At 46.7% G+C, this 18,546-nt stretch overlaps 1 protein-coding gene across 5 annotated transcripts in view; it reads left to right on the top strand.

Annotated features, from left to right (window-relative positions):
* Nucleotides 1–4,438: 4,438 nt before the first annotated feature.
* The window catches only part of TCF3 (transcription factor 3), a 91,093-nt gene continuing 76,985 nt past the window's right edge, over nt 4,439–18,546 (top strand). For 2 of the 5 annotated variants that reach the window (XM_074303556.1, XM_074303572.1), the window contains exon 1: nt 8,825–8,944. In XM_074303556.1, coding sequence (XP_074159657.1) covers nt 8,873–8,944 — 72 coding nt within the window. In that variant the 5' untranslated portion in view covers nt 8,825–8,872. Of the gene's footprint in view, nt 4,577–4,941; nt 5,484–8,824; nt 8,945–18,546 lie in introns of those variants that run through there. The other 3 variants (XM_074303550.1, XM_074303543.1, XM_074303562.1) reach the window with 3 other exon arrangements.

Here is an 18,546-nt window from a genome sequence, read left to right as displayed (position 1 = left end):
CGAGTGATCTTCATGGATTGGGAGTTTGAGCCATGAAGACTTTGGCCTAGACTTCAGATGAAAATGAGAACACAGCTACTCCAGCATGGAGACTCTGAGAAGCTTACTGGGACATGAGCCCTAATAGGGTTTTGGGGTTTTGTTTTAGTTTTAGTTTTTTTTTTTTAATACACATTGTTTTATGAATCATGTTGGGAGAGAAAAATCAGAGCAAATGGGGAAAAGCATGGGAGAGATTAAAAAAAAACAAAACAGAAAAAAGAAGTGAACATGGCATGTCTTGATTTACACTCAGTTTCCTTAGTCCTTTCTCTAGTTGCAAATGGCATTTTCTGTCCAAAGTCTATTGGACTACTTTGGATCACTGAAGCACTTGAGAAGAATTAAGCCTTTCATAGTTGATCATCGAACATTCTTGCTATTATTGTGTACAATGTATTCCTGGTTCTACTTGTTTTGCTCAACATCAGTTCATGTTAATCTTTCCAGGCCTTTCTATAATCAGCTTACTCATCATTTCTTATAGAACAATAATATTCTATTATCTTCATATATCAGAACTTGTTTAGCCATTGCCCAACTGACAGGCACCCGTTCCTTTTCCAATTCTTTGCTACCACAAAAATAGCTGCTATAGACATTTTTTGCACATGTGGGTCTTTTCAAAAAAAGGGCCTGCTTTATGATTTCCTTGGGATACAGACCCAGTAATGACACTATTGGATCAAAGGGTATGCACAGTTTTATAGCTTTTTTGGGCATAGTTCCATATTGTTTTCTAGAATGGTTAAATCATTTCACAACTCCACCAACAATGCCCTAAAAGAGTTTTTAGACTTGAACTGGGACTATGCTAAAATAAACTATGAGCCTAATTCCTTTTCCCTTCTCAGAGTCTATGGAGGTACAAAAGAGGAGGGGTCACCAACAAAATTCCATTTAAAAGCGCCTGTGGCCTCCTACAATAGAGGGAATAACATCAGCAGAGGCTAGAGCTAGCTAGCTAGCAACATGATAGATAGGTAGATAGATAGATAGATAGATAGATAGATAGATAGATAGATAGATAGATAGATAGATAGACAGATAAAGATGTAAATGTAAATCTCTTTGTATATACAAAGAAAATTAGGAAGGAGAAGGTTAAAGCTCCTGGGCAGGGGAATGAAGATGACCTGGAAAGGCCTCCTATAGAAGGTAAAATTTGAGTCTTGAAGGAAGCCAGAAAAACCAAAAATCAGAGACAAGAAAGGAGAATATTTCAAGCATGGGAGATACAAGGGATTACAAAGGCAAAATGTCAGGAGACAGAATGTTATATATACTAATATAATGTGAAGAACTACCAGCTGAGATTGTAGCTGACTTGGGAGCAGCCCACCCATACTGTCAGGGACACAGTTCTGAGTCTGGGGCCTGGTTGAAGGACATTGTATCATACCAGAACTGGAAGACATGTCAGAGATTATTCAGTTGAAATTTGGATGCTACCTCCTTTTTATGTAGGACAGCTAGATGGCACCATAGTGGATGTGCCTGGGTTGGAATCAGGAAGCCTCTTTCTGAGTTCAAATCTAACCTTCGATATTTACTATCTGTGTGAGTCTGGGTAAATCACTTTCACCGTATTTGCCTCATTTTCTTTATCTGTAAAATGATCTGGAGAAGGAAATGACAAATTGCTCCAGGATCTCTGCTAAGAAAACCTTAAATGGGGTCACGAAAAGTCAGACACAAGTGAACAATAACAAAAACGGTTTTTGTGAAGCCTTGTAGCTGCTTCCCATATTCTTATCTCTGCTACCCTCTCCCCATTCAGTTTCCCTACCATCATTCTCTTCCCTGTTTCCAACCTCCATTTTGAGAGAGTATAAGCTACTGGAGGGTAAGAACTGTTTCCTTTTTTCAACTTCATATCTCTAGCAAAGGCGTCTACCACAGGGCTTTACACATTTTGTTGTTGTTGTTCTCCAATTGTGTCTGATTCCTCCTGACCCCATTTGGGGGTTTTCTTGGCAAAGATATTGGAGTATTTTATGATGTCCTGATAGATGAGGAAACTGAGGCAAATAGGGTTAACTGGGGTTACCCAGGATCAAACAGATATTAAGTGTCTGAGACTGGATCTAAACTAATAAAGATAAATCTCCCTGATTTCAAGGCCAGTGCTTTATCTGCAAAATATATATATATTTAATAAGTATCTGCTTAATGGAATTGAATTTTACAAAGGAACAGAGAGAGAGGGGAGGGGAACTTGAGCAAGGTCACCCTGTATGATAGTGAGACAGCCAAGATCCTATCTACTGCCCCTCCTTTGCAATGCTGGGGCTTTAGGGGTGTCATTTTTGTCCAAAAAAGAAAACACATTTCCAAAGTCCAAAGATCTGATTGTTGATTCGAAGCAGATAGACAGCTAAATCTACTTTGTTGGGGTTTTTTGTCTCTCCTGTAGGGCGTTAGTTTGCTGAATAAAATGTATTTTTCTTAGCATCTCCAGTAGAGTCCCCAGAGAGAAACTATTAAACCTCCCAGTTCCCAGGAGTAGGAGGAGGCTAATAATGACGATAACAATAAATTACATTCATTTAAGATTTTATATTCAAATATGCAAACAGAGCCATGATCTTATAGATACCAGAGTTTCTGCCATTGACAGAGATTGCACCCTATCCACCAGCCCTATTGTAGTCTACCCTTTGACCATGTCCTCTGGAAAGTTCACCACGGGCCATCATTTATGGCAAATGCTGAAGATTTTCTCTGGTTTCTCCAGACATTTCAATGACTCTGTGATTTACAAAATGGGTTCACATAGACTAAGAGAATATTTCAATATGGCACATAGATTCAAAGCTGGGAAGAGCTATAGACAGGATGTCAGAGTTGGGAAGGCCCTTAGAACATTGGATGTCAGTTATCGGAGGGTCCTTCTAATACAGGATGTTAGAGCAAAGAGGGCTTTTAGATGGGGGGGGCTGTTTAATATCAGTACATAGATGTCAAAGATTATTTCATCTCATTTTGATTACACTAGTGAGGTAAGCAGGGTCACCATCTTGGGTAAGTTCCTTTCCTTCTCTGGTCCTCAGTTTCCCCATCTTTAAAAGTCAGACTGACGAATCACTGAGGTAATTTCCAGCTTTGGCATTGTATAATATAATTCTAGCTCTAATAATTCCTACTTTAAGTTCTAAGATTTCCTCTGGCATTGACATTTTATGCTCTAAGTTCTCTCCCAGTTATGACATTCTATTTATAACGTTCAGTAATTCATTCAATAAGCACAATCTATGTGCCAGGCATTGGGCTAAGATTTCATCCAATTCCAGCATTCTATATCCCGAGGTTCTTTTAAAATAGGGGCAACCTGGACACCTTAATCCATTGTGGAAAACACTTTGTAAACCTGAAAGTACAAATAAAATGTGCCCCGATTATTTTTCCTGCTCCGAAGTTTTAATTCCTCGATCTGGGAAGCTCCACAGGAGGCCAATCCCCACTTTAGATTCAAACAAAATTCAATTAACAAAGTTAGCCAGAGTTCCGGGATCACATGGGGGGAGGTAATGCCCTGGAAGAAGCCCTGGAGTGGAGGGCAGGACACTAGAGTCCTTATTCTGCCTTGGTCACTAACTCTCTCAGTGACCTGTGACCTCTGGCCCTCCCTGGGCCTCGCTCCTCTCCTCCTCCAATGGCTCCGGATCCCTCCCGGGGTTTAGGGAGTCCCCAGAGAGACAAACACAAAAGTAAAGTAGTTCTCGGAGGTTCATTCTCTTCCAACTAGCCGGTCTGCAACACCCACTCTCCCCAGGCAAATGGCTCCCCTTCCCTCCAGGGACACTTTGCAAATGAACCTAGGCCCTACCCCCTCCTCTAAGCAAAACCCAGAGCAAGGTAAAGCAGGCGACTCTGGAGTCTGGGTGCGGGAGGGAGACGAGAACCCAATAGCAGAAACAAAAAAGAAAAAAAAACCCAACCCACTAACCCACCCCCTAACCGCTTCTCGCGGCCTCTCGCTTCAGAAAGTCCGGCCTCCACAGTGGGCGCTGGGCAGAGCTGGGAGGGCGGAGCCCGGCCGGGCCGGGCCAGGGGAGGGGAGACGAGGGGAGGAGAAAAGAGGGGAGGGGAGAAAGGGAGGTGGAAAAGAGGAAAGGAGGCAGGACCCTGCAAAGGACTAGTCAATCGGCCTGCCAATCACGTTCGGCGCACCCTCTAGTTGGATGGTGCCCTGCGGGCTTATCATTCCATCTCCTGATCCTCCCTGTGTCGTCATGCCTCCTTCTTCCTCTCTCCCTCCCGCTTGCTAAATCCATACTCACACGTGCTCCTCCGCTAAGAAACATAGTCCTCTTCCCGCACTGCCTTCCCCCCCACACCCTGCCCCGGCCTTGCTCTCTTTTCCCCCTCCCGGGCCCCATAGAGTCTCTCCGGTGCTTCCCGGTCACCATCTCGATACTCTTTCCCCCCTTTCCCCTTCCAGGGAGCTCATGGCTGGAACGGGTTCAGAATCGGAGGGTCGGGGAACCAGCCGAATAACAGACACAAGGAGTTTTTAAAGAAGCCCAAAAGAGGGGTAGGGTGTCTTCTAAAAATCACTTATGGGTTGTTGTTGTTGGTTTGGGGGTTTTTTGCACTTGGGGGAGGGGAATTCTTCCTGCTCTTGCAGAATTCTCTCTCCTTTCCCGGGTAGATAGGGAAAGGACTCGTACCGCGCGCAGAGTTCGCGCCCTCCAAGGGCCCGGGGGCCGTCCACCCCGGAGCCCACTCTTAGTGCAGCCCGCCAGTCTGCTCGCGGGGCCGCTGGACAGCGACGGCGGAAGGATACGAAGGGGGTGGGAGGAGCGGGGGGGATCCGAGGCGGAGCGGTGACAATGTGGAAGGGGGAGGGGACGGAGACTGGGAGGGAGAGGTGGAGGTGGGGGCGGATGGGGGGTGGGGGGGGGGAAGGGTTGGAACATGTCTCCTGCCGCAGGAAGATGAAGTGGTTACAATTGTAGCGGAGCCCCGGGGTTCCGGAGGGCTCGGATGTGAGCGCGCGCCGGCGGCAGCGGCGGCGGCCAGGGCGGATACGTTGTAGCGGCGCTTGGAACGCGGCCCGGGAGCCCCGCGCGCCGCTGCCTCGCGGGGCCCAAGGCGCTCGCGAGCTACGGAGCAAGGGGGCGGCCGAGGGGCTGGGGGGGAAGGGGAACAGAGAAGGGGACGAAGCGCCCACGCGCGAGTCGTCGGAAAGCAGCCGGCCGCGGAGCCGCGGGGCGGCGGCGGGGGGCTCGGGGAAGCCCGCCCGGCCAGACCCCGCCGCTTTTGTCCACGCCGCCTCCGGGCCCGAGGAGCCGGGCTGGTGCAGGACCGGGCGGGCGGGCGGTGTTGGGGGGACGCCGCTGCCGCCGCCGCCTCCGTCTCCGCTGCTGTTTCATGCCCCCGACCCCCGCGACCCTGGCTCGAAGCTTCCCGCCCGCCGGATGCGATTTCTTACCGAGAAGGTAAACAGCCTGCGCCGGCTGGGGGGATGGGGGAACTGGCTGGAGATGGGGTGGGGGCGCGCCGCGCTGGGGGCTTCCTCGCCCCCCTCCCAAGGGCTTTGTGTAGACACCCCGGGCTGGAGCCGCGACAAAGTTGGGCTCAGTTCTGTTTCTAGGGGAGGAAGTTTGGGGGACGCATGGTGCTTTAGAGAGGTGAGGGGGGGTTGTGGGGCAGAACGCTCCCCCCTTCCCTGGGTCAGTCTTGCTGTCTGGTCCCCGTGGCTTCCTGGGGACTAGCTCTGGGGCACTGGTTGGGGGGAGGGGTGGAGGCGGCAGCTGGAGGGGACTCATTGTTCTGTTAGCCAAGTTTAAAGGGCCCGGAGGGAAAGGCTGGGTCTCTCCCCCCACCCTTTTTTATTTTTGAGGTGTGGAGGGAAAGAGTACTGGGTAGTCTGAAAGACCGATCCCCTGCCCCTTTTGCCCCGTGCTTCGCCCCCAAATGTGCTTACAGTTTGCTGAACTTTATAGACTGGGATGGGGGGTGATGGTAGGGGACGGGACGGGACGCTGCAACTTGGTCTGTTCTTCAAAGTTTGGTTGGCTTGGCTGGGGCTCGTGTTCTTTCTCCCTCGCCCTCCTCCCCTTCCCCCAGAGCCCCTAAGTGGGGCCTGCCCCTGGTGGAGTGAGTATGCAAGTGGGGCGGGGGGGGGGGGGAAGAGGCGGAATCCAAGAACTGGCATTTGCAGGCCCCGGCCCGGAGTTTGGGAACAGGCCGGGAAAGGGGGGGGCGGGGAAGCCCTTTTGTCTGAAGGCAAGAAGGTGCCTCTCCTAACTGGTGTCTCAGGTTGAAGTACATGGGGTGGGGGGTGAGAAGGGGGGGTGCGGGGGTGGGGAGGGGTACGGTGGAACATCTGCTCCGCGTTAACTCGGGGAAAGGCTTTCTCCGCTGGCATGCGGCGGCAAAACTGCTGTGAATGATTTCAGATTGAGGCATAACACGCCCCGGCCGCTCCGTGGGCTTCAAAGGGATCCCCACCGCCCGGGCTCCCCGTGCCCTGGCTGCGGGGAGGGTGGGGGCGAGGAGGGCGGAGGGAGGAAAGAGACTGGCAGCCGCTGTCTGAGCTCATCGATTTCACTTGTTTCCCCCCCTCCCCACTTTAGTTCCACCACCACCTCCGGGACCCCCCCTTTCCTTCGAGCTACTCCAAGTTAGCTACCTTTTGAGAGGGGGTTGGGGAGAAAAAAGTTATTCTCATTCATGAAGTTAGAGCTTTTTCTGGATTATGTGGAAAAGGTCATTTTCTCCTTTATATTTTGCTCCCGTGGTGGGGTGTTAATTTAAAAAGATATCTCTGGTGATTTTTTTCGGGGGGGGCCTGGTTTAGAGGCAATCCCCCCCAATTTTCATTTCCCTGAGCCTAAGAGTCAGGTGGATCGTTCTCCCCCCACACCACGCCCCCCTTCTCCGCCCCCACCCCTCACGCTACCCCCCCTCCTTCCCTTTCTTGTTTTTGAGCGGGTATCCGCCCCCGGGGGACCCTCGGAGAGAGTCGAGGACTGCCTGGCGAGGGAGGGGAGCAATTATTTCCTAAGTTACCTTAAATAAAAAATCTTTATTGGCTTTTGTTGTTTTCTAGGGGAGGCGCATATTCAACTCAACAAATATTTATTAAGCGCCGACTGTATGCTAGGTGCTGCTTTAGACTTACTTAAAATCCTCATGCGCCTTTTCCCCTCCCCCACCTAAGGGGGGGAGGAGCCGAGTTTTACTCGTTTGATTTTTTTTTTTTCAACTTTTTTTTTTTTCGGGATATGTGTGCGTGCGTGTGCGCGCGCTTGTGTGTTGTGCACTTCATTGAAATGCGTCCTGACATCTGGCGCTGGGGGCCGCTCCGAGAAGGGGGAGAAATTTTTATTTCTACCCCACCCCCCACATTTGAGTTCTGGCTATAGGTGTTAAGAGAGTTCCACTGCTCCTCTCTGTTCTCCCCACACCATCACCCCAGGGTCTGCCAGAGGAATACTGGAGTGGGAAGCAGCCTTAGTTGTCTTCTCTCCCTACCCCCCAATAATTCGGCTTCCCATTTCCAGAAGGAAAGCCTATGTCTACAATTCTTATTTTAGTTGGCCCTCTTTGCTTCTGGAATTTGGGGAATTAATTTAGTGGTGGCTGGGTGTCCCTGTATTGTTCAGTGCCTAGTGGGCTGCCCCTTTAAGAGGGGGAAGGGCCCGGCTGGCCCTTTAAGATCCCCCAAAGGCTATAACTGGCCCTACACCCTGGATGTCGAGTGGCCCATATTTTTCCTCCCTCTCCTTTTCTCATTGGTTGATTGTCTTCCCCCCCTTCACCCCCAGCAGAGCTGGGAGGCTGGCAGCCCCCAAAACAAACATCCGAGTGTGAACCTGAATGGGGAACTTGTTCGGCGCCCGGGGCGCCATGTGCACTGGCCCCCAGCCGGCCAGGGGCCCCTTTGAGATGGGGAAGGATTTGCCAGGGTTTTTAGCGTTTACAAAACATTCATCTGTCAACGCCCCCACCCTCCGGAGTTCAGCCTTCATTAAAAGCTCTCTGCTCTCTCTCTTTCTCTCCCTTCCCCCCCTTCCCCCTCTTTTTGTATCCCCCACTCCCTCGTCGATGTCTCTCCCCCCACTCTCTATCTTTTCCTCTGTATCTCTTCCTTTTCTGTGTCTCTTTTCTGTGGATTTTTGTCTCTCTAACCTCCCCCCTCCCCATAACACACACACATAACTTCTCTGGATTTGTGTTGCTTCCACGCGCTCCCCCAATTACCTGTGGGTCTGTGTCTCCCTCCTCCTTTTCTCTGTGGGTCTCTTTTCTTTTCCATTCTCTATGAGGTTCTCTTCCCCTCTCTTTTACTCTGTATATGTATCTTTCCCCTGTTCCTCAATGGGTCTTATCCCCCCCTCCCTTTTTTTCCCCCTATGGCTCTCTATCCTCCTCCTTTCTCTCTGAATTTGTCTCTCCCTCCCTCTTATCTCTGGGTGTGTATGTGTATCTGCCGTTCTCCTTGGCTCTCTTTCTCCCTCTTGTCTCTGGGTCTCTCATTTCTCCCCTCTTCTCTCCGTTCTCTCTCCCCTCTGTGTGTATGTCTCTCTCTTCCCTTCTGTGTGTGTTGTTCTCCTATCCTTCCCCCCTCCTCGTGTGTGGCCTTGATTCCCATTTCTGTCTCTGTGCATGTCATTCTCTCTCATACCCAATCTTTCTACCTCCTCTGTGTCTCTTAACTTCTCTCTCTCTTCCCCTTCACCTTACATTTGTGTACTTCTTTCCCCCTCATCTCATTCCTACCCAACACATGTGTATATCTCCTCCATTCCTTCCCCCCTCCCATCCCCCACAGTGTCTCCAGGCCCTCCGGAGCTGTTGCCGCTGTTGAGTCTGTGGGAGTATGAATCAGCAGCACAGGATGGCTGCAGTCGGGACAGACAAAGAACTCAGTGACTTGCTAGACTTCAGCATGGTAAGCAGTCTTTGGGGGCTGTTTTAAGGGCTGGAGGACCTGATTGTCCTGTGTCCCCTCCTCCCCCAACTTCTCAGGCTTCTGCTCCGGATCTGTGGAAGGGAAGGCCCCGAGGTTCTCACTGCCCCTTTTCACTTGTCAAAGGTAGAAACAGCCTCCTAATTCTGTACTCCCCCATCCCCTTGTTGGGAAGAAGGAAGAAATGGGGGCAAGTGGGTATGGCCTCCGTCAGTCCCCTATTTCCAGAGGGTCATGGGGAAGGGAAGATGCAGGGAATGAAAAGTCAACTTCTTGTGGAGAGAACTTAATTGGCCTCAACTCTGAACACATCACTCACTGGCCTCAATGCTGTTCTATCCAGTAAAGCCCTTAAGTGTCCTGTCCCCTGCAGGCCAAATATAGCTGAGTGTTTCTGTTCCCTCTCCTCAGAGGACACTCTTGACGGCCTCTTCTTGCCTTCCTCACCCACAGGCCTTCTGCAGACTACATTCACTTAAGGGTTCAAGAAGAAAAGTTCTTTATTCAAGAAACTCACATTCCTCCCTCAAACTTGCCTTGTCAGACTCCTCCAGATGCTATTAAACTTAGATCATGAGTAGATGAGTGTGTGTTCTGGGAGAGGAAGGATCCTCAGATATGGGAGAAACCTTAGAGAGATCTTCTAGTCTTTGTGTCCCTGTACCTCTTGGGAAACTCATGGATGGACTTCTCAGAATAAGGTTTTCAAAATGCAAAAATAAAGTACCTGGAATTATAATAGAAATCAGTTCTTCTAAAATACAGGTTATCCAAATTGTACTTTAAAAAAAAAAAAAAAAGTTTAGGGACACCGGGTCAATAACCTTAATTTTGGGGGGAAATGAGGCATAGAGAAAGGATCAGAGTCAGAACTGGGATCAAAACCCGTGTCTCTTCTCTGATTTCCCCAACCCACAAGGCTAGGCAGAGGCTGCCATTTCAAAAAGATAACATCTTCTGCATGAAGCTGTTCTCAGCCTCTCTTAATTCAGTGTCCTCCCTCTGTTGCTTATTTCCAGTATATCTGGCTTGCACAGAGCTGTTTCCTTGTTGTCTCCCCCTAGACTGAGAGCTCCTTTAGGACAGGGCCTGTCTTTTGCCTTTCTTGGTATTTCTAACACTTGATTCAATGTTTGGTGCACAACAATTGCCTAATCAGTGTTTATTGACAAATTGAGCAGTGTCTGAAAGGAGGCAAACCTAGTTGGAAGAGAGATGAGGTGGATGTTATGCTAGTGGGCTTTGATCTGAACTTAACTGCCATCTAATCCCCCAATCTTTTCTAGCCTCTTTCCCCCAGATTTTTATGATACTCTACTATCCCATTGATCCCTCCCACTGGCCACCACCTCATAGACGGCTGAGGGAAGCGTCAGGGAGACCTGGCTTAAGATCTTCATTTTTGGTATTTCCTTGCTCTGTGAACATGGGCAAATGACTTGTACTACCTTACCTTAGTTTCCCCATCTATAAAATAGGGCATAATAAACCCTAATTCACAGGGTTATTGGGAGATTTGAATGACAATTTCCATTATGAAGCTTTTGGAACATCTTAAAAACTATATAGATGAGGGAGCACTCAGATGATGCCATGGATAGAACACTGGCTCTGGAGTCAAGACGACCTGAGTTCAAATGTAGCCTCAAACACTAGCTATGTGATCCTAGACAAGCCATTTAACCCTGATTGCCTCTCCCCAAAAAAGCACACCATATAGATGTCAGGCATTTTTATTAGTAATAGTGCCAGTCAACTGACTTCAGCCCATCTGTAACAAAAGCAGTATGATGCTTGGAAAGATCACTGGAATCCAAAAATCAGGATTCAAATCCTACTTTCAGCTTACCCAGAGGACTTTGGACCAAGAGCTCACAATGGACAGAGCACTGGACCAGTCATCAGGTTGATCTAAATTGAATTTGTCCTCAGACTCTGAAATAGTGAGAACCTAGGCAAATTACTTCCTCTGTTTACCTTAATTTCCTAGCCTATAAAATGAAAAATAATAATAGCACCTACTTCCCAGAGACATCTGGGTGACACACTGGAAAAAATGTTGAGCCTAGAGTCAGAATCATCTTCCTGGGAGATCTTCAGTTCAAATTTGACCTCAGACTCTTATTGGCTGTATGATCCTGGGCTAGCCACTTCATCCTGTTTGCCTCAGCTTCCTTGTCTGTAAAATGATCTGGAAAAGGAAATGGCAAACCACTTTTTAATATCTTGCCCAGGAAGATCCCAAATGGGGTCATGAAGAGTCAGACATAATTGAAAATGACTGATGATCACCACCACCTCCTTTGGGAGGCTCAAGTGAGGTAATAAACATAAAATACTTGGCAAACTTTTGAAGGCTATATAAATGTTGCCTACTACTATATTCCTGGATCTAGGAACTTTCCTGAACCATGCTCTCCAAACTGCGCCCCCTTTTCTCTCTGCACAGGACTAAGGCAAGATCTGAACTTTGATCTTCTTGATTCTAGACTCAGTGAGTTGTTTTTTTTTTTCACTACATCAAGCTGCTACTCAAGGACTAATATTGGTATGGGTTGTCCCAGGCAGCTGGTAAAGGATCACAGAATAATCTGCCTGTTTACCAAGTAACATTTATTAAATGCCTACTATGTGCTAGACCAAGGGTTCTCAAATTACAGCACTTGGGCCAGATGCACCCGCTGAGGACTTTTATTTGGCCTTCCCATTTATGGCAAATGGGCTGAGGGGCGGAGACAGAGTGTGAGGTTTTGTTTTTACTATAGTCCGGCCCTCCCACAGTCTGAGGGACAGTGAACTGGCCCCCTGTTTAAAAAGTTTACGGACCACTGTGCTAGACACTCTGAAGCACAAAGCAAGCAAGAGCCAGTCCCTAACTTCAAGAAACTCTCAGTCCAATGGAAGAGACATTATAACCAATTGTGGATAAATAAGATACAATATAGACTAATAAATTGGAAATCATCAACAGAAGGAGGTAGTAAGGGGATCAGGAAAGGCTTCTTGCAGAAGGGAGCCAAGGAGGCCTGGAGGGGATGAGAGAAGGAGTGTTCCAGGCATGGAGGACAGCAAAATGTTGAGAGTTGAGAGATGCTGTATCTTGAGTAAAGACCAGCCAGCTAGTGTTATTGGATGGAAGAATGAATGCTAGGCAGAGGAAGGTGTTGGAAAGCTGAAAAGGTGGGAAAAGGGCCAGTTCTAGAGGGCTTTAAAGGGCAAGTAGAGGATTTCATGTTTGAACCTGGAAGCCAGAAAGGACCCCTAAAGTTGATCTTCTGACTGCCAGCTCAGGGTTCTTGCGTCTAAATCCCACTGCCCCTTTTTATACTGATTATCTCAGTATAACTTTGCCTCATTGTTTCTATAAGAAGTTGATCCAATGGGAGAAGTGAATAAAAGTACAAATTTTTATTAAGGAGGGCTTTTAAGTTTTCAAAACAAATGTATCCCATCTGATATCTTGATTAGTCCTAGAGAGTCCCTTGAAGAAGAGAGGGTTGTTTGTCCCCTTTAGAGATGAGAACAGAAATGACTTCTCTACAGATAAATAATGAATTGTTTCAGATCAGGGATCAGGACCCAGTACCCTAGCAATTCTGTTGCAGATAACATGGCATAAAGAATGGAAAGCTCAGCTGGGAATCAGAAAGACTTTTTCCTAGCTCTGACCCTAGGCAAGCCCTGTAACTTTTCTGAGCCTCAGTTCCTTATCTGAAATATTACAAGACCACAGAATGCATCATGTTCCAAGTTAGAAAGAAAAAGGAGCACAGAAACCATCTACTGTAGCCTTCCCATTTGCAGATGGGAAAACTTGAGTGTGAGAGAAGCTAGATAACTGGGCTCTCACCAGGCTTGTTGTTATGATTGCATGAGATAAATCATATAAAGTGATTTGCAAGGTAACTTAGGATAAAGTGCTAGACTTGGGAATCAGAAAGAACTTGGCCTCTGATACTATGTGGTGCTGATAAAGCATCTAAAGGTTTGCAAAGCATTGTACAAATATTATCTCATTTGAGCCTCATAACAACCCTAGGAGTTGGGTATTATTGTTATTCCATCTTATATATGAGGAAACTAAGGCCATCAGAGTTGAATTCCCTTGCCCAAGATCACTTAGCCACTAGGTTTCAAAGGCTGAATTTGAACTCAGATGTACTTGACTTCAGGCCCAAGACTCATTTCATTCACTAGGCCACTTACCTAGCTGCCAAAGGAAAATGGTGATACTTAGAAAACCTCCCCCTTGCTCCCCACAAAGTCCCAGGAGAGAATGAACACAAACCTCTCCAAGGCTTAACCATCAGCATTACTGAGGCATTCAGGGCAACTTGGTCATTCTTTGGTTGAGGAAACAAAGGAGTAATAATTGAACATGTAAAGCAAAGTCTTGCTTCCCAACTCGGGGTTCTTGCCTCTAAACCCCACTGCCTCTTTTTATGCTGGTTACCTCCACTATGCTTTATTGCTTTTATAAGAACCTCGAAGGCTTAGGTCATCTCCTTATTTTCATATCTTAGCACAGAGCTTACACATGGCTGATGCTCAAGCATTACTTTTTGAAAATTTACATTTTATAGAACAAGAGACTAATATTTGGGAAGGGTAAAACATGGAAGTGACTTGGCCAAGGTCACACAGCAAGTCAGTGGCAGAATTGGGAATAGAATCCAGGCCTCATTTCCCAGATTAAATCCAATTTAACCTAAAACACGGTTTAAAAAATCCATATAAACCACTCTCCTCTTCTCATAAAAAAAAAAAAAGACCTGCAGGGAGAACTAGCTCTACTTGGCCTCCGGAAAAGGCAAGCAGTATTTTTAAGGCAGTTTTTTTTTTTTTTTTTTTTTTTTTTTTTTTTTTTAATTTTTTTTTCTGTGCTTCAGTAATTTGGGTTTCTTTTCAGAGTTGTTTTGTCAAACTGAAATGTCCCTGGGCATCAGCCCATAACAAGCATGGGTGGCTGAGACCACAGGTTTGGAGCCCCTAACACTGGTCAGGTCCACTTCTTTTGCCCAGTTCTTCAAAACAATTGACCTAATTAATAAACCCCTCTGCCTGTTGGGTCAGGCCAGTAAAAGAAAGCTGGTGTGGATTCCTTGTCCTTGGTGAGTTAAAAACAGTGTAGTCTTATAGATTGTCAGAAACATGAGGGGAGCACAGAATGCATCATGTTCCAAGTTAGAAGGAAAAAGGAGCACAGAAACCATCTACTGTAGCCTTCCCATTTGCAGATGGGAAAACTTGAGTGTGAGAGAAGCTAGATAACTGGGCTCTCACCAGGCTTGTTGTTATGATTGCATGAGATAAATCATATAAAGTGATTTGCAAGGTAACTTAGGATAAAGTGCTAGACTTGGGAATCAGAAAGAAGTTGGCCTCTGATACTATGTGGCTCCAGGGAAATCACTTAACCTCTCTGATCCTCATTTTTAAAATGGTAATAATATGGTAACTATTCTTCTTAGTAACAAAACTGAGTCTTAGAAGACTATGTTGCTGACTCCCCTGGGGCTTAGGGTTTTTCCTGCTGAACCCAATTTCTAGTTATGTTATGATGTCAAAATTTGGGAGGTAAATATAGAGAGGTAGAGAGACAGACAGAGGTAAAGATGGCACTTAGCCCCATCCCTCTCCTCTTCTCTTCCTATACCCTAGAGCAGAGAAGGGGAAGGCTGGTAGGGGAGGGAGGTGGAGAGCTGTTTTTTGGTGTGTTTTTGTGTATATGTGCGCTCGAGAATGAGTGCGTGTGGCAGAAATGACACGTCAGCTGGGGGCCCCACAGCTCATCCCCTGCCACAAAGCTGAGAGGGAGAGGGGAAGGAAGAGCTCACGTGTCTGCCAGGAGGTTGGGGGAGGGATCCCAGAGTGGGGGGCCTGGGTGTCTTCCAGGACCGCCCCTAGGAGATGTGTGGGTGGGCAGAAGGTTATAAAACAGGTCTATAAATAGCAAGGGGGAGGAAGCCCCCAAAGCAGAAAGCAAAGCCAAAAAGAAGGGTTGTCAGTAAGACAAAACAGGAGACAGTGCTCAGTGAACTCAGGTTCATTCATTTGAGCTCCTTTTTGTGTCCTGACACCTCTGAGGCCCCAACTGCCAGACCTTTGCAGGGATGAAGTGGTCCACTGGGGACAGGCTTGACTTCAGAGTTAAGATTCCTCCTTCCAGTTGTGGCTCTACTATCTGCCTTGCCAAGTGACGCCCCTTCTCCAGCCTCATTTTCCCCATCTGTAAAACGGAGGCATAGTTAAGCTTCCTTCCAGTTTCAGCATTCTGTGGCTGAGCTATCCTAGACTGTAGGAAAATGGCTGATGCGCAGTAGTTTTGGTTTTGGTTTTGGTTTTTTAACTTTAGAGGGCTGTGCCCAAAATCATATGGAAAAGATAGTTGAGGAATCCCTGAACTGGAAGGCAGGAACCTTGATGGGAAATAACTTGATTAGTTTCCCACAGGGAGATAGTGATAGATTTAGAACCCAGGATGGCAGAGCTGGGAGGGCCCTTAGAACCCAGGAGCTGGAAAGAACATCAGAATAGTGAGTCAAGGGCAGGGGGAACCTGGGTCTATCAATTCTTGCTCTAGAACCCTTTTTTGTGCTATCCCTGAATCAGATAAGAATACCACTTATTTCATTTGGTCAGTCACTATTTCCTATTGTGCATAAGTCTATCCTGACAGTCCTGGGGGAGGATACCTCAATATGAAGCACTGTCCCTGCCCTCCCAGAGGGGAGCTTTAAGCTGAGTGGTTGGAGGAGTGATTAGAAATGTTTCAAGAAAAGAGCTCTCTCATCACGGGTCTGGGTTTTGCTAGAGAGGCCTGTAGGTGGTCAGATCCTGGTGGGTAGCTATAAAGCCAGAAAAGACTTGAGAGAGCATTGGGACCAGTGACTTTTCACCTTCTTTTGTGACCTGTACCCCATGGTTGTGAGCCTGATGAAACCTATAGATTGGATGCCTCAGAATAAGGTGCTTAAATGTATAAAATGAAATTCATAGGATTTAAAAAAATAAAAACCAAAACCAAGTATTTTGAAAGAGTTACCCCCCTCCAAAAAAAAATCCTACCATTTATAGAGCCCAGAATAAGAGCACCTGCTTTAGTCCACCCCCTTCTTCCCTTTATCTTTCATTTTATAGATTAGGACATTATGTCCAGGGTTGGGAAGGGATTTGTGAAAGATTCCCCCAGAGCCAGCATCGAGGCCAGAGTCAGACTGGAAGCTTCCTGCCTCCAAATTCTAGCACTCTTAACCACTGGACCACTCCTTGTTGTGTGATCCTGGGCAAATGACTTAACATTATCAAGTTTCTTTCATTTCCTGTAAAATAGGTGTTATGGGGAAAGTGCCTTGGGAAAACCTTAAAGCATTACAGAAAAATAATCCATGGGTCTTCTTGGAGGACTTGAAGTCATCTTTGAAGGCTGGGATAGAGACGGGCTGGAAGGTAGCCAATCCCAGCCAGGCTTCAAAGCAGGATGGTACCCTGAATAGCCCACAGAGGCTTGTGGGGCTTTACAGACTCCTAAAGAGAGGATGGAACCCAAGCATCTCCCTCTGCTAACCAGATCTTACAGGCTCACGATATCAAACTTCATCTCAGTTGCCCTTAGGAGAAAGAATGATGAGCATGGGGGTTAAAAAGAACTGGGTGCACATTCTGTCCCTGACATCGTGTAACTCCCTGCAATTCACTAGTCCTTTTCAGAGTTCTTTGTGAAATGAGAACAATAGAATGCCTTTATCAAGTACCTAAAACTCCTTAATGGTTAGATAGAGTCCATTGAATTAATCATGAGAATCACTTTGCTAGACTTTTTCTAATAAAAGTGGGAAAACCAAGGCTAGTCCTAGTGGGTCCAGGGCTGTCCATAGGGCTATTTTAGCTCTGCTTCTTACCGATACTGGCCATATGTGTGATCTTAGATAAATTATCCTTTTACTTCTACAAATTGTAGGCCTTTCTCCTGAATCTACAAGTTACAAAGAAAGGGACAATTTGGCTTTGACAGAGGGAAGTTTCTTTCCTTGATAGATCTTCCTATCCAGTGACAAACTAGGTCCAGACCCTCTCCCTTTTTCAGGAAGCAGAGTCCCCCTGTTTTCCAGCTGCTTTCAGGAAGAGGGTTCTCAGCCCCAGAGGGATAGACTGGTTTTTCTCTTTAGGATTTTTTTTTTAATCTTTTTTCAATCTTTGAGGAATTAAATACCCAGGCAGTTTTTTCAGGTAAGAAGACAGAATAAAGGGAACCAGACTAGTCCAGGTTTCATCTCTCTGCTAGGTTTCTATAGTAGCTTCCCATTTACCTCCCTAACTCTTCTGCCCAAATCCCTCTAGTGACTCTGAGAAGCCTCCAAGAGAAGGTGCAACATCTTTAGACTGGAGTTATTGGAGCTTATTTCCCTTCCCTTCCCTTCTCCATCTCCCCTACTTTAGTCCCAACCTCCTTTTCCAGTCATATCAGAAGACCTGGCTTCAAATCTCACCTGCAGCTCTATTGCTAGGATACCAGGTTCTTCCCTTCCCTGCAGCTGAGGTCCTTTCCAACTTGAGGTCCTCACTTCTTCCTTCCTCACTTCTTTATATGAACAAAAACTTGCATCTACCAGTCCAGTCTCCTCAATGCCCCTCCCTCCTCCATACACATATAATGAGGAAACTGAGGCTCAGGGAGATGGAAAGATTTTTGCCCAATGGCAAATGGGCAGGGAAGTAGATTGAAATCGTTCCTCACTGAACTATCCATTCCTTTCAGTGAAAAGTGCTGGGTGCTAAGAGAAATCTTAAAAATACGTAAAAATGACAGACTCAGAGTGGGAAGAGACCATCAGTGTCATCTGATTTAACAGGATTCCCTTCTCTTGTTTCCGATTTGCTTGAAAGATTTCTCCAGAGGAATCCTCACAAGGCCCAAGACAACCCATCCCAAGTTTGGATAGCTCTAAGTACTTGGTGGTTTTCCTACAAATAGAGCCTGGATATTCCTCTGTGGTTCCTGTCTATTTCTTTTACTTTCTGCCTTCTAGGGCCAAGCAAAACAAAAGGGATCCTTCTTTCTCATAGCAACCCTTCAGATATTCAAAAACTTCAAGGGCTGAATGTCCCCGTCTCCTTTAATTGGATCCTATGTGACATCATCTTCCCACTATCCTAGTTAGCCTCCTGGATGTATTCCACTTGGCTCATCTCCTTTCTGTATTTTGTTGTTCAGAACTGGGTCCGGTTTTCCAGGCAGAAGATTGAGGGCCTGGACAGCCCTCAGTCCTTTCTCAACCTGGTGTTTTTATCACAAAAACTGTATGATGGCCGTATCTGATGGTTGGTGCATGCTTGGAGACCACTAGCACTCCCTGATCTTTTTTAGGGGAACTATTTCTAGGCTATATCTTTCTTTTTGGGAGTGTGGCTAATTGATTGAATCTGGTTATAGGACTTTCCAGGTTTACCTTTTAAGTGTCACACAGCTAGGTAGCATAGTAGATAAAGCAATAGGCCCAGGATCAGGAAGACTTGAGTTCAAACTCAGCCTGGGTGACATTTGGCAAATCAGTTAACTTTAATGTGCCTTAGTTTTCTCATCT

The sequence above is a fragment of the Sminthopsis crassicaudata genome, chromosome 1, assembly GCF_048593235.1.
Source record: "Sminthopsis crassicaudata isolate SCR6 chromosome 1, ASM4859323v1, whole genome shotgun sequence".
In the NCBI taxonomy this organism is placed as follows: Eukaryota; Metazoa; Chordata; class Mammalia; order Dasyuromorphia; family Dasyuridae; genus Sminthopsis; species Sminthopsis crassicaudata.
The sequence above is the reverse complement of the archived record's forward strand: the minus strand, read 5'-3'. Positions and strand labels throughout refer to the sequence as shown.